General features: G+C 46.3%; 1 protein-coding gene across 2 annotated transcripts; it reads right to left on the minus strand.

The window, feature by feature from the left end:
- Positions 1–14,682: 14,682 nt before the first annotated feature.
- GSTM3 (glutathione S-transferase mu 3) lies at positions 14,683–18,196 on the minus strand. 2 transcript variants are annotated; one of them, XM_017945621.1, is made up of 8 exons: positions 17,931–18,196; positions 17,523–17,598; positions 17,119–17,183; positions 15,990–16,071; positions 15,796–15,896; positions 15,362–15,457; positions 15,164–15,274; positions 14,683–14,877 (listed from the first exon to the last, which is right to left on the minus strand). In XM_017945621.1, the coding sequence occupies exons 1-8, from the start codon at positions 17,976–17,978 to the stop codon at positions 14,779–14,781; spliced, it is 678 nt and encodes a 225-aa protein (XP_017801110.1). In that variant the 5' UTR covers positions 17,979–18,196; the 3' UTR covers positions 14,683–14,778. The 2 variants fall into 2 exon arrangements, with proteins under 2 accessions (XP_017801110.1, XP_017801112.2); XM_017945623.2 differs by having other exon boundaries at positions 17,850–18,077.
- Positions 18,197–20,382: the final 2,186 nt, after the last annotated feature.

Genomic DNA, 20,382 nt, shown 5'->3' on the forward strand with positions numbered 1-20,382 from the left:
TCTCAGTAAATGACAGGAATCAGTGCATAGTTGTGAGTGCATACTTTGTGTCAGACTCTGTGCAAGCACTAAATATAAAATTTTGCATAAGACATAGTCTCTGCTCTCAGGCAACTTATAATTTAGCAGCAGAGACTAACATCTAAATGAACAACGAGTTGTGTGTTAAGTCCTGATCGAGGAAAGCATTGTACCCTGTGGGAACAAAAATTTAAAATACGTGCATTTAAATTAGCCTGTGGGAAGTAGAGAAATGTCAGTCAGGATAAACCAAATCCTAGTGGCTTAATACACGCTTTTTTCTTACTTACCCTTCATGTCGGATGTGATCAACAGGGGCCCTGCTCTTTGTAGTCTGTTAAGGACCTAGGCTGATGGAGGCTTTAACTTGGCACCTGCTCTGAGTCTAGACCACTGCGGTAGTCAGATACGGTGACTTACTCACTGGCTCTTAAAACTTCTACCTGGAGGCCGGGCGCGGTGGCTCAAGCCTGTAATCCCAGCACTTTGGGAGGCTGAGACGGGCGGATCACGAGGTCAGGAGATCGAGACCATCCTGGCTAACATGGTGAAACGCCGTCTCTACTAAAACATACAAAAAAACTAGCCGGGCGAGGTGGCGGGCGCCTGTAGTCCCAGCTACGCGGGAGGCTGAGCCAGGAGAATGGCGTGAACCTGGGAGGCGGAGCTTGCAGTGAGCTGAGATCCCGCCACTGCACTCTAGCCTGGGTGACAAAGCAAGACTCCGTCTCAAAAAAAAAAAAACAAAAAACTTCTACCTGGAAAATGTGTGTAATTTCTATTTGTGTTTAATTGGCCAAACAAGTCAGGAGACCACATTTAAGTTAAAGAGTGTCATGAAGCTTTCCCAATGGGAAAACAATCAGAAATCTTTGGTGACCATCACCACAGGGATTACCAGATGTGGCTTCAAATATGATTTGAAGGCTAAGGGAGGTGGGGGAAAAGCAAGAGGCAGAGGGGACAGCATGAATTAAAGTGTGAAAATATGAAAGTGAATGTGGTGCTTTTTGGCAATTTATATTTATAAATTTATGTAACATTTATCTGTTTCAAGTGCTCTAAAATATATATATTTTTTGAGACAGAGTCTCGCTGTGTCAGCTAGGCTGGAGTGCAGTGGCATGATCTCGGCTCACAGCAATCTCTGCCTCCCAGATTCAAATGATTCCCTTGTCTCAGCCTCCTGAGTAGCTGGGATTACAGGCATGCATCACCATGCCTAGCTAATTTTTTTATTTCTAGTAGAGATGGGGTTTTGCCATGTTAACCAGTCTGGTCTTGAACCCCTGATCTCAAGTGATCCACCTGCCTCCACCTCCCAAAGTGCTGGAATTACAGGCGTGAGCCACCACACCTGGCCCAAGTGCTCTAGAAATATTGACTTCATTCTCATTGTAGCAGGACAAGCCGTAGACAAGAACCCCTCAGGCACTGAGTTGTAGAAGGAAAAGGCTTTATTCAGTTGGGAGCATCAGCAGACTCATGTCTCCAAAAACCGAGCTCCCTGAGTGAGCAATTTCTGTCCCTTTTAAGGGTTTACGACTCTAAGGGGGTCCGTGTGAGAGGGTCATGATCGATTGAGCAAGTAGGGGGTACGTGACTGGGGGCTGCATGCGCTAGTAATCAGAACAGAACAGAACAGGACAGGGATTTTCACAGTGCTTTTCCATACAATGTCTGGAATCTATAGATAACAGAACCAGTTAGGTCAGGAGTTAACTACCAGGCCTGGAATGCAGTGCAGGGCTGTCTGACTACTGATTTCATTTCTGTCTTTTCTTTAAGGCAGAAACTTTTTCTTCAAGGCAGAAATTGGGCATAAGACAATATGAGGGGTGGTCTCCTCCCTTATTGCCCCACTTTGAGAACTTCACTCATTAGTGGGAGTTCTCACTTTCATCCTCATTACCCATGTCTTCTTGCAAGACAGATCAATAGTGATTCATATAGTACACTTGTGCTGAAGCATTTTGGTGGACTAAGGTAGTGATGAAGCTTTTTATCATTTGAAGAAGTACAGGTAGCAAACAAGGGAGCAGTAAAGAGGTTCCTATTACTATTGTAACTCCTATTATAAGAGTTTTAAATCCTCCTAGTGCTGGGAACCATTTTCCAAACATGGTCCCAGGATCAAATCTATGCCGCACTTGCATGGGCACATGTGCCAGGTTTGTCATATCTCTAACTATGTCTTCAGCTACTTGCCCTTGATTATCTATGTGTAGACAGCAATTAGTAAGGTTAAATTTCCCACAGACCCATCCTTCAGCTGCTAGCAAGTAGTCAAGAGACAATCTATTTTGATAGATAGCATTTCTCATCTGAGTTTCTTGCTGGGCCAGAATAGTCAAGGCTCTGCCAGTTTTATTAGTGATTATTTCTGAGACAGCTTGTAACCGTATGATTTGGTTGAGCATGTAAATGGGAGTCTGGTATCCCCACGAGCCATCTTGTGCCCAAGTAGCAGGCCCATAATATTGTATGATTCTCTCAGGGGGGACATTCATCATCTTTCCCATTTCCTATAGCTATGCTTCTTTTTTTGTGGGAAGCATAGACAGGGAAGCCCAGGAGCTCGCCTATTTTTATGGGCAGTAGGAAGAAAGATGGTTTAATAGTGCCAATAGCACAACTACTTGCCCACTGGTCAGGTAATTTGGTGTAAGCTCTATGCCCACATATCCAGTATAATCCAGTGGGGGCTGTCCAGTCCCGACAGGACTCTGGGTGGGTCCACATGGCTTGCAACTTTGGGAATTTACTAAGCAAATTTCTTTCAGTGTGGTTTGAACTCCACCAAGTGGCTGTTTTTGTAGTACTATACAGTTTTTGCCCAAGGTAGCTGAGTCTTCCCAAAGGAAGGGTGAACTCCTTCCTCACCCTTGCACTATTGTCTAATAATTGAGGTTTTTCAGGTCCCAGAAGTTGCCAGTCTCTCAATTTATTTTAAAAACAGTAGTCATAGGGGGCTCAGATGGATTATAGCACACAACAGGCTGGTCACTTCCTGGGCTACATACCTTGTATAGCATTATACAAATAAGTTCCTTTTAGAGTCCTGTTACGCTTATAATAACCATAAAATAATAGGGCTGTAGCAACCTTTTGTTCTACCTCAATGACTTGATGTATATACTGGGAAGGGTCCTCAGTCTGAGGAAGGTCAGTTGAAGTCCTTACTGTACAAGTCCAAATTTTAAGGAAAATGAGTCCCATGATAATTCTTCTCATACTTCAGCCGTGCATGGACCAGTCAGCTTCCAGGTGTGACTGGAGCAGGGCTTGTCGTCCTCCTCAGAGTCACTTTGCAGGGGTTGTCCAGGCTCGGTTTTGCCTCCCAGGTTTCAGGGGCTACAGGTTTCACATGGCTGTGGTGGATCCAGGCTGGGATTTCTTCTACCTTTACAGCCGTGGGGGTGGTCAGGATGATGGTCTGAGGTCCTTTCTACCGTGGCTGCAAAGGGACTACATTCCAGTCCCTGATTCACAGGTGATCACCTGGAGAGAAAGGGTGAACTGGGGAGAATAAGCTAATGGGACCCCTCTCATTTACCCAAGTTGAGATTGTCTGTGTAATTTTTCCCAAAGCCTGTAGCTGTCGCTGTAACTCAATTTCACCTGACTCTCAGGGAGTGCCTGGAAGTCCCCATAGTATAGAAGGAGGCCTATGATACAGTATTTCGTAAGGTGAGTATCCTGTTTTCTTAGAAGGGGTCCATCTAATTTTAAACAATACCATAGGAAGGGCCTGTATCCATTTTAATCCTGTTTCCTGACATACTTTCCCTAAACTAATTTTGATGGTTTGATTCATTCGCTCCACCTTTCCGGAACTCTGAGGTCGGTAGGCAGCATGTAGCTTCCAAGTGATTCCTAATGCCTTTGCTGTCTTCTGTACCAAGTCAGCCACAAATGCTGGCCTGTTATCTGAGCCAATTCATAAGGGCATTCCAAACCTAGGAATAAGATCTTGAAGAAGCACACGGGTTGCTTTGTAGGCCTTTTCAGTTTGTGTTGGATAAGCCTCCACCCACCCAGAGTAAGTACACGCAAGAACCAGCAAATACTTGTTACCTCCACATTTCAACATTTCTGTGAAATCCACCTGAAGAGCCTCAAAAGGAGCTGCTCCATAAGCTTGTATGCCGGGTGGAACAGTGGGACCTTGCCTCGCATCGTGCTGTTGGCAAGTAATGCACCGCTGTGCTACTGCTTTGGCAAGGGCTGGCTAGTGTGAGATGTAGAAGTACCAGCCTAACAACTTTTCAACTGACTCTTGACCTAGATGAGTGGTTTCGTGCACGGCCAGTACGATTGTGGTTCCCAGCAACTGCGGCACAGCTACCCTCCCATCTGGCAGTCTGATCATCTTTCTTTTATTACTTGCCCCACTTCTGCATGGAATGTCTTTTTCTTCCTTAGAATAGGTAGGTACCAGGTCAGGTGTTTGACGGAGTAAGGGGCCTGCTACTGATGCCCAGTAAGGGGTAGATGCTGCTTTTCGAGCTTGTGAGTCAGTTCAGGAATTTCCTAAGGCCACTGAGGTGGAGTCTCGCTGAAGTCCCCTGCAGTGCATGACTGCCCACCTTCTGAGGTTTCCACACTGCCTCTAATAATTGTAGAATTTCTTGTTGATATTTTATGTCCTTTCCCCCAGAGTTTAACGGCCCTTTTCCTTATATAATGCTCCATGCACTTGGAGGATTAGAAAGGCATATCGAGAGTCAGTGTAGATGTTTACAGCCTTACCTTCACTGAGTTCTAGAGCCTGAGTTAAAGCAATGAGCTCAGCCTTCTGGGCTGAAGTGTCCTGTGGCAACGATTTGGCTTCAATGACAACATCCAAAGTTACCACCGCATATCCTGCACATCTTTCTCCTTGTGGGTTGATGAAGCTGCTCCTGTCCACGTATAACTCCCAGTCTACTGATGCCCATGGCTGGTCCCAAAGGTCAGGTCTGCTAGAATAAATTGAGTCCAACACTTCTACAGTTATGCTCGAACAGGCTCTCTGATACTGGAAGCAGGGTGGTGGGATTTAGGGTGTTACAGACTTCAATGATTATGCGGGGATTTTCACATAGCAAGCTTTGGTACTTGGTTAATCTAGCATTTGTTAGGCAATGATGTCCTTTGGTATTCATCAAAGTTACCACAGCATGGGGGGCCTTTATATTCAGGTTTTGCCCAAGGGTTAGCTTATCTACTTCTTGTGCTAACAGGGCCACCGCTGCCAGGGTGCTTAGACATGGGGGCCAGCCTTTGGAAACCCCATCTAGTTGTTTTGAGAGATACGCCACTGGCCTTGGCCAGGGCCCTACAGTCTGGGTTAAAACTCCAACTGCCATTTTTTTCTCTTTCTGACACATTGAGTGTAAAGGGCTTTGCCAAATCTGGTAGTCCTAGGGCTGGGGCCGACGTAAGTTTTTCCTTTAACTCACAAAAGGCTTGCTGTTGTAGAGGCCCCCATTCAAAGGGCTCCCAGTCACCCCCCTTTGTAACCCTGTACAAAGGCTTGGCTAGTACTGCAGTTTGGAATCCATAATCCACAAAACCTCACAGCTCCTAGGAATTCCCTTACTTACCTTCTGGTTTTAGGTTCCGGTAGGCTGCAGGTGACCTGCTTTCTTTCTGACCCCAGGCTACACTCCCCTTTCCGAATAGTGAATCCCAGGTAGCGTACCTGCTATCTGCAGATCTGAGCTTTCTTCCTGGACACCTTATACCCACAGTCCTCCAGGTGCCAAAGCAGGGCATCCATCCCTTTTGTGCACCCGACCACCATGGAGTGTCCCAGCAGAAGGTCGTCTGCTTACTGGAGCAAGACGCAGCCTAGGTCTTTAGCAGGCAACTTTTGCAGGTCTAGGTCCAACTGTCCTGAGTAGTGACACCTGACTCTGGATCTTCCCACTGAAACGCAAACAGCTTCTGGCTCTCAGGAGCTAGTCTGATGCTATAGAAGGCATCTTTTAAGTCCAGACAGGTAAACCAGCTGTCCTCAGTCAGCGGCAACCCTAACAATTTGTAAGGCATAGGAACTGTTGGGTGCAGAGTCACTGTAGCTTGGTTGACCAAGCACAAGTCCTGTACTGGCTGTTAGTGCTTGGGGGACAGGCAGGAGTAGGGTGTTCCATGGAGACTGGCAAGGGACTATAATTCCAAAGGCTTTTAAGTGCCTGAGATGAACCTGGATTCCTTCTAGAGCTTCTCTGGGAACTGGATACTGCTTTTGTCTAATTGACTGGGCCCCAGGTTTAACTTCTATGAGTACAGGGACTTGGTTGACCGCCAGTCCTGGAGGATTATCCTCTGCCCATACTCCGGGCCATCACTTAGCTAGAGTTGGTTTTATCTCTTGGCCTGGCTCAGTTAGAAAAAGTCTCCATTCTTCTTCCCGGGGGACCATAAGGGCCATGATAACTCCTATTTCCAGTAACTTTAGCTGTAAAGAGCCCTGTTTTGTAAAGGAGATGGTGGCTCTCAGCTTGCTAAGCAAGTCTCTTCCCAGCAAAGGCAAGGGACAGTCAGGCATGTACAAGAACTGGTGAACTATTTCACGTCCCCCCACTGAGCAGGTCCGCAGTAGACAGAAAGCCTGCTTAGTGGAAACTCCTGTTGCTTCGATTATATCTACAGTTTTCTTGGATAAGGGGGCAGCCGGGGTGGTCACTACTGAATGTTCAGCACCAGTATCGACCAAAAACTTAATGTCCTTGCCCCCAGTTGTAATCCTGACTGTGGGCTCCTTGGGGGCACTTAAGTGTAGAGGACTATGTGCTAACGAGATGTTCCCGATAAGTCCTGCTCTTGCAAACAAAGCAGGGTGTTCCTTCCCTGCAAACAGGGAGGACAAAGGAGCCAGCTGCAAACAGCAGACCCTGGGGGCTGGTTTATGTGTAAACATCTTGAAAATCCAGAAAGTCAGGGAAAGGTGAGAAAAACAACAATGTGTCTTATGACTTGGCAACATTCCACAAACGACTGTATAAAATAAAGCAGAGCGTGTCGTTTGGGGCAGCCGCCATGTTTGTCTCATCCTGTGTTGTCTTGTGTGTTCATTCCTTTGTTTAGGAAACACGTGGACCCCAACACGTAAACCCAGTCCCCTTCAGTCTAATAGTCCTTCAGCCAGATTGTACAAAACTCCCTTGTCTTTATCTGAGGTCTTTTGCTCTGAATCACCTTGCTTTTCCTTCAGTTGAGGACACTTATCTTTTCAATGTCCTATTTCCTTACAATAGGCACATTGGTTACAATGCAAGTGTGGGCTATTAGATTGCTTGTTCTTCCCAGAACCCCCCTTTCCGTCTCCTTTCGGGGGAATTCCCCTAATGGCCGTGGCCAGTAAGTCGGCGTTTTGCCTGGCCTGGCATTCACCTTCCTTCACGACTTTCTCTGCAGCTTATTGCATCTCTATTCACTAACATTTGATTGGCTATTTCCAGTAACTGCAGGGTATTCATATCCACAAACCCAGCCTGTTTCTGCAATTTTCTCCTGCTGTCTTCCACGCTTTGACTAACTAAGGCCATGTTAATCATGAGCTGATTTTCAGGGCTATTTGGATCAAAAGGAGTGTACATATGGTAAGCCTCACACAGTCTTTCATAGAATTGCGCTGGACTCTCTTTTCCTTGGATGACCTCAGAGACCTTATTTACATTTGTAGTCTTTTGAGCCCCTTTCTTTAGGCCTTCTGTCAATGCCTCATGGTACCATCTTAGCCTCTCTATGTCTGGTCCCTCATTTGGGTCCCACTGGGGGTCTGTTCCTGGCAGCTGAATTCTTATATATTCTTGGGGGTTTTGGTAATCTGCTGGGACATGCTCCTCTAGCCACTTAGTTGATGCCTGGAGCACCCTTCGCCTTTCATCTGTATTAAAGAGGTACATGAGCAGCTGGTGGCAATCAGCCCAAGTAGGATTATGAGTCTGTATAATAGTTTAGAGCAAGTCAATTAAAGCTTGAGGCTTTTCAGTGTAAGATGGAGTATTATTTTTCCAATTGAGGTCAGCAGAGGAGAAAGGTTGATACACAAAGGCACGCCTTTCCACCAGGTGTCTGTCCTCATCTACCCCAGTATATTGCTGTTCTCTCAGGGGCATTTGGATTCCACTCTTGGGCCATAAGTGAGCTGCCACGGGAGGAGTTTCTCCCACAGCTTCACTTCCTCTTTTGTCTACTCTGGGTGGTCTAGGAGTGGATATCTGGTGGAGATGTAGGTACTGTGGACTCAGGAGTGGGAAGCCCTTGCTCTCAATAAGTAAGGGTCACTGCTGGTACCAATTCCTGCCATGATTCTTCTTTTGTGGTGTGTGTGGTGTGAGTATGGTGTTTTGTCTCAAGGAAATATGGGTCAGGCACAAAGTAAGCCCACCCCACTAGGAACTAAGTTGGGTCGGACAGGACTTTTGGCATTGACTTCCCTCAGCAGGTGGAGCGAGAACCTTCTTTAACTAACTGTCCCTTTGCTGCTAGTACTGCTGCTGCCTGTCCTCTTAACCACTGTGGGGGATCTAAAACTAGCTGTAACCAAGAATCTATATACGGGAACTGATCTGGGTGCCCTGGCTTACAGGTTACCCTGTGCAATACCTTTGAGACAAGGGACCTGTCCAGGCTTCCTTCTGATGGCCAACCCACCTCTAATGCTAGCCAGTATATCTCACACAAAATTCTAAGTTTTCCTGGTGTCATAGTAACTCCATAGTCTCCCTTAAATTCCTTTTTGAAAATTTTCAACATAGTTCCTAGTGGGGTGGGCTTACTTTGTGCCTGACCCATGTTTCCTTGAGACAAAACATCACACTCACACCACATGCATACCACAAAACAAAGAATGGGTAAAGAGGGACACACACACTTTTACAGTTTACACCAAACCAGAATCAAAACCAAAATCAGAGTATCAAGAAATCCAAGTCAGGTCAAAACCAAAACCAAAGTATCAAGCAATCCAAGTCAAGTCAAAAACAAAAACCAAAGTGCTGGTACAGGCACATCATGGGTGATCAGGCCACGCTTCCACTCAAATGGCATGGGCAAGTTCCAAAGACCAGTCTTACCAAGTTTCAGATGTCTGGACCCCAAGTGCCAGTTCCTTCCCGGTGTTCAGCCACTGCGTTGATCCTCCATGGGGGCCTGTCATGTGCTTCTCTGGTGAGGTGTTCCACTGGGGCAATTGCCTGCCCTCAGGGAGCACTCTCAGGATCTGCATCTTTCAAGCTGGCTGGAGTCCCCCACAGGGATGCTCCACAGGGTAGCCTAAGCTGCCTAAGGAGCTGCCTCGACCGTCCATTAATCACCTCAATTCCTGGTCAGAGAACCAAGAAATGTAGTAGGATGAGCCGCAGACAAGAACCCCTCAGACACCAAGTTGTGGAAGGAAAGGGCTTTATTCAGCTGGGAGCACTGGTGGACTCATGTCTCCAAAAACCAAGCTTCCCAAGTGAGCAATTCCTGTCCCTTTTAAGGGCTTACAACTGTAAGGGGGTCCATGTGAGAGGATCATGATCAATTGAGCAAGCGGGGGGTATGTGACTGGGGGCTACATGCACCGGTAATCAGAACGGAAAAGAACAGCACAGGGATTTTCACATTGCTTTTCCATACAATGTCTAGAATCTATAGATAACAGAACTAGTTAGATCAGGGGTTGATCTTTAACTACCAGGCCTGGAATGCAGCGCCAGGCTGTCTGACTACTGATTTCATTTCTGTCTTTTCTTTAACTCCTACTTTTTCTTTGAGGCAGAAATTGGGCACAAGACAATATGAGGGGTGGTCTCCTCCCTTATCATAACAACCTTGTGAGAGAGGGTTCATTTAACAAAGAAGACACTGAGCACAGGAGGCCACCATTTACCTGGGGCAAAGCCAGGATCTGAACCCAGATGGCCTGGCTCTGGAGTCCATGCTTCTGAGCACCATATAGTGCTGCTCCCTTGGAAATTCATAAAGGGAGGACTGGACCCAGTTCTCCAGGACAGCAGGGGGAGGGCACATGCCAAGGATGCCACTGGAAAGTGAGCAGAGGTGAGGTTGTGAAGGTAAGCCTGAGAAGACAGTTTCCTCCCCCGCCCCCCCGAGGTCTTAGAAGCCACTAAACATCTTTAAGCAGGGGAGTGATGTGAACAAATTTACACATTAGAAAAATCACCCACTGAATTTTATTTCTTCCCTTCCCCCACCAACCATCTGAACTTTCTAAGTCCTCTTTTTCTGTGTGGCTCATTTGCTCCACCTGTACTGCAGTTGAAGGATAAGGAATGTGCAATTTCTATACACAGTCCAAGTGTTTTCATAAGTGCTTCTTAAACTGGCTTTAAAGGCAGATCTGTGTCCATGACTACACCTGTCCCTCTCTCCCTATAACAGTGAAAAAACTCTAAAACAAACTTTCCTTTAATCACATAAGCTATTTCTTTCTGAATTAGAAATGCCCAGTTGCTCAACCTGCAACAATGAATACAAATGAGTTTCCCTAACACTTTGGGGAACTGCTCCACCAAATCTAATGCACCTGTTTCAAGTTTTCTTTTAAATGATGCTACTTGTATAAACCCATCACTATTGTGCCTCTGTGCCTTGGATATGCTCCCAGCCACTCCCCTACCTCTGCCACTTGCTTGAAGGCAGCCATTGTGACAGCATTCTTTTCTTGGCCCATATTAGAGTTAGAACTGGGAGCTTATTGAGAACTGGGGATCCACCTCTCTTGTGGAAAGGGTCTGTTCCTCTCAGTGTTCCCTGTTCCCTGCTTTCTGGACCAGTAAGGTCCAGGTTTTACATAACTGTTGAGTGGATTTTCACTAACAAACATAATAATTAAAAAAAATTGAAACATGTGATTTGCCTACGTGATCTGTCTATCTGGAATTCATGTGAAATACATTTCACCTGCAGACTTGAATTTTTAAAACTTCTCCCTTGCAAATTGCTCATTCCCTACCTTGCTGCTTTCTCTTGTCATCTGTCTTTCCCGGGATATTTTTCTCATAGGACTGCAGGACCAATCTCCCGTTTCCTTCCTTCTTCTCTTGTGGTGAGCAGACTCTAAGATGACCCCCATGATCCCACCTCCTAGTACTCATGCCCTTGAGTGTGGGTGGGGCCAGTGACTTGCTTCTAATAGAATAAGAACAGGTGATGGGATGTCACTGCTGTGATTAGAATACATAGGACTGTAGTGTTCCTTCTTCCAGGAGACGCCTTTAACTAGCTTTGGTGAAATGGGTGGTCATGTTGAGAAGGCCCCTTTTGCAAGGAGCTGAAGGTGGCTCTAGCTGACAGCCAATGATAAATGGAGGACCTCTGTCCCACAAGAAACAAAGAACTGATGCTATCAATAATTACACAAACTTGGAGGCAGATCTTTCCCCCACTGAGCGTGGGGGTGAGATCAAAGCTCTGGCTGACCCACTGAGTGCAGTTTTCAGATGAGACCCTGAGCAGAGGACCCAGTTCAGCTGTGCCCAGACTCCTAATCCACAAAACTTGGAGACGATCAACATGTATTGTTTTAGGCTGCTACATCTGTGGGAATAGTTTAGAAGTCTTCCTTTGCCCCAGGAGTATGGCAAGGTTCAGGCTCTTGTCCCATGACCATGAAAAATAAGGCACATGGACGTGGAGAGTGAGTAGGGCAGAGTAGAATCTACTGGGAAAAAGGAAAGCTCTCAGCAAAGACAGGGGTCTTGAAAGCAGGTTGTCAGTAAGACATCTGTGTTCTGTGTCTTTTATGTGGCAGAAGCCAGGAAGTCTTCTGTGGGTTTTGCCCAGATGGGAGAGGTAACATTTTCTCCTTGGGGTACTATAGCTGTGCATGCCTAAGGTTTGCCAAAGTGACTCCATCTTGGTTATTACCCATGAGTGCCTAAGCAAAACCCATGGGGGTGCTAAAACCACAATGCTAATGTCATGTTTAATGACATTATAATGAGCTGGGTTAAATTGGGGAAATTTAGGTTGATTTATTGTGCCTGCACCAAAGTTGGGATGGTCACTTCTGAGCAACATCCTAGCTTAAGGGTAAGTTCTTACATTTTTCCTGTTAACTGTAGAGGCAGTATAGGGGCTGTCCCACAGCTGTTCTTATGAACATAGTTCCTTTCTATCCCTTCTCCTGAGACCCTCCCTCTCTATGTGCCTATCCATCCCTTAACTACCTCCTCTCTCAATAGTGTTACACAGCAATAAATAATGCATTCCCTTTTTGATTTCTGGTCATAGCACTGATCTAGCCCCAGGGACATCCTCAATTTCTCTGGCCTCCCTTAAATACACAAGGCCTTTCCTTAAAGCATACCACTCCCTCACACTATGAAAATTATATCAATAGTTATCAGAATGAAAAACTTCTGAGCTTTATACCTCTTCTGGCCAAAGGCTCCCCATGCCCAAGAAACTGGCCTGAACACCTAATCCCTGCTCACAGGGGGTGGCAAAACATGGCAGTTGAACTGTCTGCTTAGCACCTTCTGTCTGTACTATTCCTCCTGACATCACTGGGTATCCCTGCCATTTGGGCCCTCTAACCATCACTAGAAAGATCCTTGGCTTCTGGTCCATAGGGGATGACAATTTGGCCTACAGGCCTGTCTCTGAAGACTATTCGGACTCTGCTCTGTGAACGGAGAGTGGTGCCAAGTCATCTCCAAAGGAGTCAGTGTTTCTTAAGTTTGCTTTCTTTTCTTAAAACTAGTTTCTACTACACAAGCAATGCATAAGTACATTCTCTTAGTTAGAAAAGCAAGTCTTAGCCTTAACTTGGAAATGCCCTTTAACTTCCACCATGGAGTCTGGGCCTTTATCCCACTTGCCTACAGTAAGCCTGTTATGAGTTTGGTGTTTCCCTCCAGACTCTTCTCTATGCCTGGAGATCTTTTTTATTTTTTTAAGAGATAGCGTCTTGCTCAGTCACCCAGGTTGGAGTGCAGTGGCAAGAACACAGCTCACTGCAGCTTCAAATTCCTGGGCTCAAGCAATCCTCCCACCTCAGCCTCCTGAGTAGCTGGGACTATGCATGAGCAACTGTGCCCAGCTAAAAAAATTTTTTTTGGGAGACACGGGTCTCACTATGTTGCCCAGGCTGGTCTTAAAACTCCTGGCCTCAAGTGATCTTCCCACCTCAGCCTCTGAAAGTGTGGTTATTACAGCTGTGAGCAACCACAACTGGCCTGTTTTGGGGATCTTTGCATGTTAGTTCACAGTTCAGTCTCATTCTTCCACTGCCACGTGGTACTCCATAGTATTGACAGGTATTTACATGGTTTCCGCTTATCTGTCATTACAAATAATGCCACAGTGAACATCTTAGTATATGCCTCTTTGAATGAGGTTTTTTATTTTTTTGAGACAGAGTCTCGCTCTGTAGCCAGGTTGGAGTGCAGTGGCGTGATCTCAGCTCACTGCAAACTCTGCCTCCTGGGTTCAAGCAATCCTCCTGCCTTAGCCTCCTGAGTAGCTGGGACTATAGGCACATGCCACCATGCCCAGCTAATTTTTATATTTTTAGTAGAAACGGAGTTTCACCATGTTGGCCAGGATGGTCTCGATCTCTTGACCTCGTGATCCTCCCACCTCAGCCTCCCAAAGTGCTGGGATTACAGGTGTAAGCCACCAAGCCCAGCCATGGATGAGTTTTTATAGCATGGAATTGCTGGGTCATAGGATATGATTTAAATTTTAGCAGATGTTGCTAAATTGTCCTCCAAAGTAGCTATACTAATTTACAAGTTGACCAGCAGGAAATGCATATCACTTTCCCAAGCCTTGCCAACACTTTAGAAACTTTTTACTCATCGGATAGAAGGAAATATGGTTTCTCACTGTTGTAATTTATAGTTCCTTGCATTATAAACATCTTTTAGATGTTTTTGGTCACATTTCTACTTTACAAATTATTCATTGATTTTGTCCATTTTTAAGAACTCAGTTGTCTTAATGATTTACAGGTCTTTATATAATCTTTATACTAGTGCTCTTTGTCTCACTTGTCATTTATTGTGTGTGCCTTAGGAAAAGTTGTAGAATTTGACCCTATTCAATTGGTAAATCTTTCCTTTGTGATTTTGTTATTATTTAAAAAAGTAAAAGAATAAAGAATGGCTACTCCACAGGCAGAGCAGCCTATGGTTTTTTCTTATGTCTTTAAAGAAACTTCTCCTACCCCACAATCACAAAAATTCTTACATTTTCATCAATACTTCAACAGCTCTGTGTTTAATGTTGGGCCTTAAATTCCAGATTTTAGTGAATAGTGTCAAGTGGGGGGTCTATTATTTTTAATGAGTAAGCAATTGTCCCAACTCTACTGGCTAGACTACCAGTCTGAAATACTACCTTTATCACACTAAACTCCCATGTGTACACAGGATGGTTTTTGAACTCCAGTTAAGTCCATCAGTACCACAGTTTTACTTCACCCAGTCTTCACAGGGACTCCAGTCCCATTTAACATACCTGCTCTCTCCAACTGTGCAATCTTTTTCTAGTACCCACTCTCAAGGCTTGGCCATGAACCTACAGTGCTTGAACTCAGTTGGGGAGTAGGGGGATGCCAGTGTTGCAGTGATTCAATTCATATCTTGATGATTCTCCACATATTCTTTTTCCCTTTTAGCCTTTATACCCAAGAGAAATTCAGCTGGACACCAGTAACCTAAATGCTATTTATTGAAAAGAGCAAAGAAAGAGTGCTGACCCCTTAGGGACAGGATGAAACAAAACAAGCTCTGCAAGTCTACCTCCTGCTCAGCATACAGGCTTGTTGCCCCACTGGGCCATCTTGTTGTTGATGGGCATCTTGAAGAACTGATCAGACTGTATATAGGCAGCGATTTTCTCCAAAGCCTGAAAGGAAAATACACCAAATCTTATAAAGACCCCAATCCAGTCCAACAGATGCATACCAAAACAGCAACATTCACATGTTGCCTATGTCTACCTCCTCCACTTTTTGTAGACAGTGCCTTCAAGGTGTAGAAGTCAGGCTTTTCCCAAGACTTAAAGGTCTAGAGGTGTCCAACCATTGATCCCTTTAGGCAAAAGCCAGGCAAGAATCCACCACAACGGGATCCTACAGGGCCCAGGGAAGCCTGTGAGTGTTTTTATAAGAGAAAGGTACAGGAAACATCACCTCAAAACGGCACATAAAAGCCTTCAGGTTTGGGAACTCATCCAGGCACTTGGGCTCAAATATACGGTTCTGATCCAAGATATCATAGGTGAGAAAATCCACAAAGGTGAGCTAGAAGAAAAGCAATAAGATGCTTGGATCTGAGGAGTAGTAGCCTGCAGAGAGAGAAGGTATGCTCTTCTTTTCCCTTCTTCCTACCTTTTCCCCTGCAAACCATGAGAATTTCCCCAGAAACACGGAGAATTGTTTCAGTTGTCCAGGTAGCTCTTCCAAGTACTGAGGCTTCAGTTTTTCCTAAGAGGAAAAAACAGAATGAGAATAGTGGTGATCACTTTTGTAGTTAATCAGGGCACAGGCCAGTGATGGACATTTAGTAGCCCCTTCTCTAGGTGGCTTCTCATTGCCTTCACTTGAGGATGGCAGGGTGGGAAGGAGGAGTTTGGAAAGAAGAGGCACCAGAACCGGAATTACATGACAAAACAAACCAAAAATTATAAGTTCTGTTTCTTATTCTAATAATCTGGGTTGGTGGGAAGGTAGCAGCAGCAGAATGAAACAGAGATAACCCTTGGGTTCCTAAATACCCCTTTTTCTGATACTCCATTCAGCAGATGTGTGCTAAAGAAACTCACGTGCTCAGAGCTGTAACACAGCCTTATCAGTTGTGTGCGGAAATCCATTACTTGGTTTTCTATGATGTCCACTCGAATCTTTTCTTCCTCAGTCTCACCACCTGTAGGCCAAATGATAACAAATCACCCTTGGCATTGTCCACTCTCAGACAAACTACCAGCCTGGGGTCCCTCCTCAGCCCTACCCCACTCACACATGTTGTGCTTGCGAGCGATGTAGCGCAAGATGGCATTGCTCTGGGTGATCTTGTTCTTCCCATCCATGAGGTAGGGCAGCTGAAAGGAAAAGGACAGGCCAGATGAACAACCTACCTCTCTCTTGATTCCCTACCTCTCTCTCCTGGGGAAAAGAATACTTGCAGGGCAGTGAACAAGAAAGAGAAGATGCTGCATTAGGAGAAAAAAGAAAATAAGTAGAAGGCAGCAACTGGGTCCACGAGATTCTAGACAGGGGTTCTTAAATCAGTGTGTGTATGTGTGGGTGTATGTGCATGCCATGGACCTTTTCTCAGAATAAAGTTGTTAAAAGCATGAAGCAAAATATTTACACAACCAAAAAATATTTTAAAAAATTCAAATAGCGTAACATGCTTATTAATGCATTAAATAGTAAGCAGATGTAATGACTAACATAGTCTCAAAGTAAATAACATATGTATATATTTATTTACACGTATATAAATATCACTTAAAATATCTGCAATGCATTTAATAGAATATAAAACTACCTGATTTCAGGCTGGCCACAGTGGCTCACGCCTATAATCCCAACACTTTGGAAGGCCAAGGTGGGAGGATTGTTTGAGCCCAGGAGTTCAGGATCGGCCTGGGTAACATGGCAAAACCCCATCTCTAACAAAAATACGAAAATTAGCTGGGCATGGTGGCCTGTGCCTGTAGTCCCAGCTCCTTGGGAGGCTGAGGTGGGAGGACTGCTTGAGCCTGGGAGGTTGAGGCTGCAGTGAGCTGCGATTGTGCCACTGCACTCCAGCCTAAGCAACAGAGACCCTGTCTCAAAACAAAAGAACAAAAAACACACAAAAAAGAAAATACCTGATTTCTACTAGTGACAAAGTGACAGACATGGCTAATAACCAATGTCACTTATTGTCTCTCTTCACAATAAAAGGAAATCACTGTTGCTAGTGGTTAATGGGAATGAAAATACATATCCATCCAGTTGAAGGACCCCTGAATTCTATTTATTCTATCCAGGTTAAGATCCCCTATTTTGCATCCTTCTGTACCAGGCAGGAAAGAGGCAAGGATGGATACACTTGAAGGCTTTCCCTTCTGCCCGCCACCTCTACTAAAGCCACTTACATTAGGAAAGTCCAGGTCCAGCTTGAATTTCACATCCAGCCATTGGCTTCGATCATAGTCAGGAGCTGTAAGAGACAGAATTAAGTGGGACCCAACCTCCTTAATACCTCACCTGACAAGAGCGAAAGATCTAAAGAAATGACTTAGTCCCAATACCTCAAATTCCCGGGCCCCAAACGCATAACCATTGAGCCTCTGAGCCCTATTTGGTTAAGCATTAAGATGCGGTTGGGCTATGTTAAAGAGAGAACTACGAGTTCCAGATAAAAGATGTGTCGCTATCCATCCAGACTGGGGCAGACGTCCCACCCGGCCTTGGCGCGACGCCACCACCCTCTGGGCCTAAGAAGACCTGGGCAGGTGGAGGGCCAGCTTGGCTACAAGGGCACGCAGAGCGGCATTACCTTCCCCACACGTGTATCGTTTCTCCTCATAGGAGGTATCCGTGAACTCCAGGAGCAGGCGGATGGCGTGCGCCAGCTGGGGGAAACAGCGGTTCAGCGACTGCGCAGCTCCCACCCATTCCCAACGCCCGCCCGCTAACGTCCCCGGCTCCAGGGCTGCCGAGCCCCTGCATCCTGCCGGGCCGGTGGTTAAGCTGCCCCCCAAGCCCGGCCCCGGCGTGGTCTCCTCGGCCCCTCCCCACAGGGCCCGCCATCCCAGAGGCTGGGCAGGGGTCGACGTCTGTGGCTCGGCAGCTCGAAAATGCTCCCGCGTAGAGCTGCTCCTACCGGAGACCCCGAACCCAGAGACCCGCCGTCTCCGCGTCCGTCTCTTCGACCGAGCGGCTCTACCGTTGAGACAGCACTCACCCCACGAATATCCCAGTACCCCAAAACCATAGACGACTCGCACGACATGGTGAAGAGTTTCCGAGCCTTGGCGGACTGGGGAAACCGTGAGCGGGAGGGGCTTTATACCCGACATAAGGGGGCGGGGCCCACGCGCTGGCGTCCTGACTCCGCCTCCGCCCCGTTCTCCGTCCCCTCCCTCCGCGGCTCCACAGGGCCGTGCGCAGGCGCGACTTCCGTCGGTGTTGGGGTTCAGGGCCTCGCAAGCCGAGGCGGGACACGGGCGGGAGCGCTGGAGGCGAGCAAGCGGACCGGAGGTTGAGGCTCCTCCCTTCCCCACGGGTGGGAGCCAGACTTCATTCATTAATGGTGTCAGTGAAGACGCGAAAAGCAACACTAGCCAGGCAGTTGGGACCCTAGTTACCCAGGGAGAGCGAGATTCGCGCCGTTTTTACCGAGCCAGCCGGGGCTGGAATGTGGGATAGGGAGACTGGGGCAAGGCGGGAGAGTCGGACCAGCCTCTGACCACACAGAGCAGAGGATTCCCCACAGACCAAGCTCCCCTCTCTGTCAGTCAAGGACCTCTGCAACCTGACCCCAACGTGCTTTTCCAGTCCTATCTCGCCGTCAGCCCGTCACAACTTCATAAGCCAGCCCAACCCAAAAATGCTTGCTGTTCCTTCTACACACACTTGCATTTCCCGTCTTGGAGTGTTTGCCCTGTGATCCTCCTGCCTGCAGCCTAATATCCACAGCCTATCTTTCCTCAGCAGCCTTGCTCAAATGTCTGCCTTCTCCTTGAAGTCTTCTCAGAACCAACCTCTATCCTGGCCAGAAGAGGTCTCTTATCTTGAATGTTTCCTACCTTTGTTTCATGGGCTTAAGTAGTTTATGGTTTCCTTATTATAATTTCCTCCTTCTCCAACCCCTCCCACTTCCTAATGCTCACGCATTTAGAGAAATTAATCTTGCCTCTTTGTGTAGCATGGACTGGAGGAGGAAAGGTACTACCATTTTTCATTCACTCATTCATCTGTCCAACAATGTTTAACATGCCCGTTATGGACAGGCACTGTTTTAGGTACTGGGGATACAGAATTGAACTCAACAGACAAAATCCCTGCCCTCAGGAAGTTTACATTCTAATGGGGAATAAATAAACTAATATATAGTAAATATCTAGTAAGTCAGATGGTGATACACATCCTATAGAGAGAAATAAAATCGAGAAGGGGGGGTCTCAGGGTGGGAATTGGGGGAGTCCTAGTAGGAAGGGGATTTGTGTTTTTAAAGGATATGTTCATAGAAGGCCTCATGAAGAAGTTAATCTTTAAACAAAGACCTGAAGGAGGTGAGAGATCAAGCCACTCTGCTGTAGGGGCCACCATGGGCTGATATAAATATAAAACAGAATAATTGCTGTTCCTTTTACAAGCATGTTTGCTCTGCTCCTGCCTGCACCCTAATGTCCACGGCCTACCCTTCCTCATGTAGCCTTGCTCAAAAGCTCACCTATTCCTTGAAGCCTTCTCAGAATCACCCTCTATCCTGGCCAGAAGAGCTCTCTCCATCTCTTATCTTGAATCACTTCCTACCTGCAGGAGGCAGGGAGAACTCCAGGAAAAGGGAAACAGCAAGTACAGGAGTGATCACTCTGTAGATTGCGTTTGAAACCAGAGACTAAATGAGATCACCATGGGAGCGCGAGTAGCAGAGATGAGGTCTAAGGGTTTGAGGTGCTCTGGCATATCAACATGTAAAGATTAGGGAAAAATGAGAGTGAATCAGCAAAGTAGTCTGAAAAGGAATCGCCAGGGAGGTAGGAGGAAAACAAAGGGCCTCGGAAGCCAAGTGAAGATGTTTAAAGGGAGAAGTGATCAACTGTGTCAAGTGTGGCTGATGAAGTAAGATGAAGATGGAGAATCAATGGTTGAATTTAGGAAAGTAGAGGTTTTGACCTTGACAGAGCAAGAGACCTGCAGGAGGCCCCTATAGTCATGGGAAGAACTAAGCTTCTGAATTTCAGCAGGGCCCATGCAAATGAAACAGGGCACAGATTTGCAGCAGGGGCAACTCGGGAGAGATAGGGTTCTAGTTGACTGTGGAGGAGTGACAGAGGAAGGAGTCCTGAGCAGCTCTGAGGGTTCTAGCCAGGCCTCCACAGCACAGCCCTCAGGGCACTCTGAGCTCCTAGATCCCCTAGCTTGGGTGTGGGAAATCACATTTGCCCATCAGTTCAACTGAAGCAAGGTTGGGACTTTTAAAAACGGCATTTTGCTAAACAGAAGAAAGGAAAAGAGTACAAACCACAGGGACAGGTGAAATTTATAATGCCTGTGTCTCTCATTCCCAAGAAAGCAAAAGGCCAGTCACAAATTCACCTGAGGTTTAAGATTAGCGTTTATTGAGTACCTATCACATGCCAGGCAATATCTAAGTGTTTACGTATGTTAGCTAATTTATTCCAATTTAA

Source organism: Papio anubis, chromosome 1 (genome assembly GCF_008728515.1).
Source record: "Papio anubis isolate 15944 chromosome 1, Panubis1.0, whole genome shotgun sequence".
Lineage (NCBI taxonomy): Eukaryota > Metazoa > Chordata > Mammalia > Primates > Cercopithecidae > Papio > Papio anubis.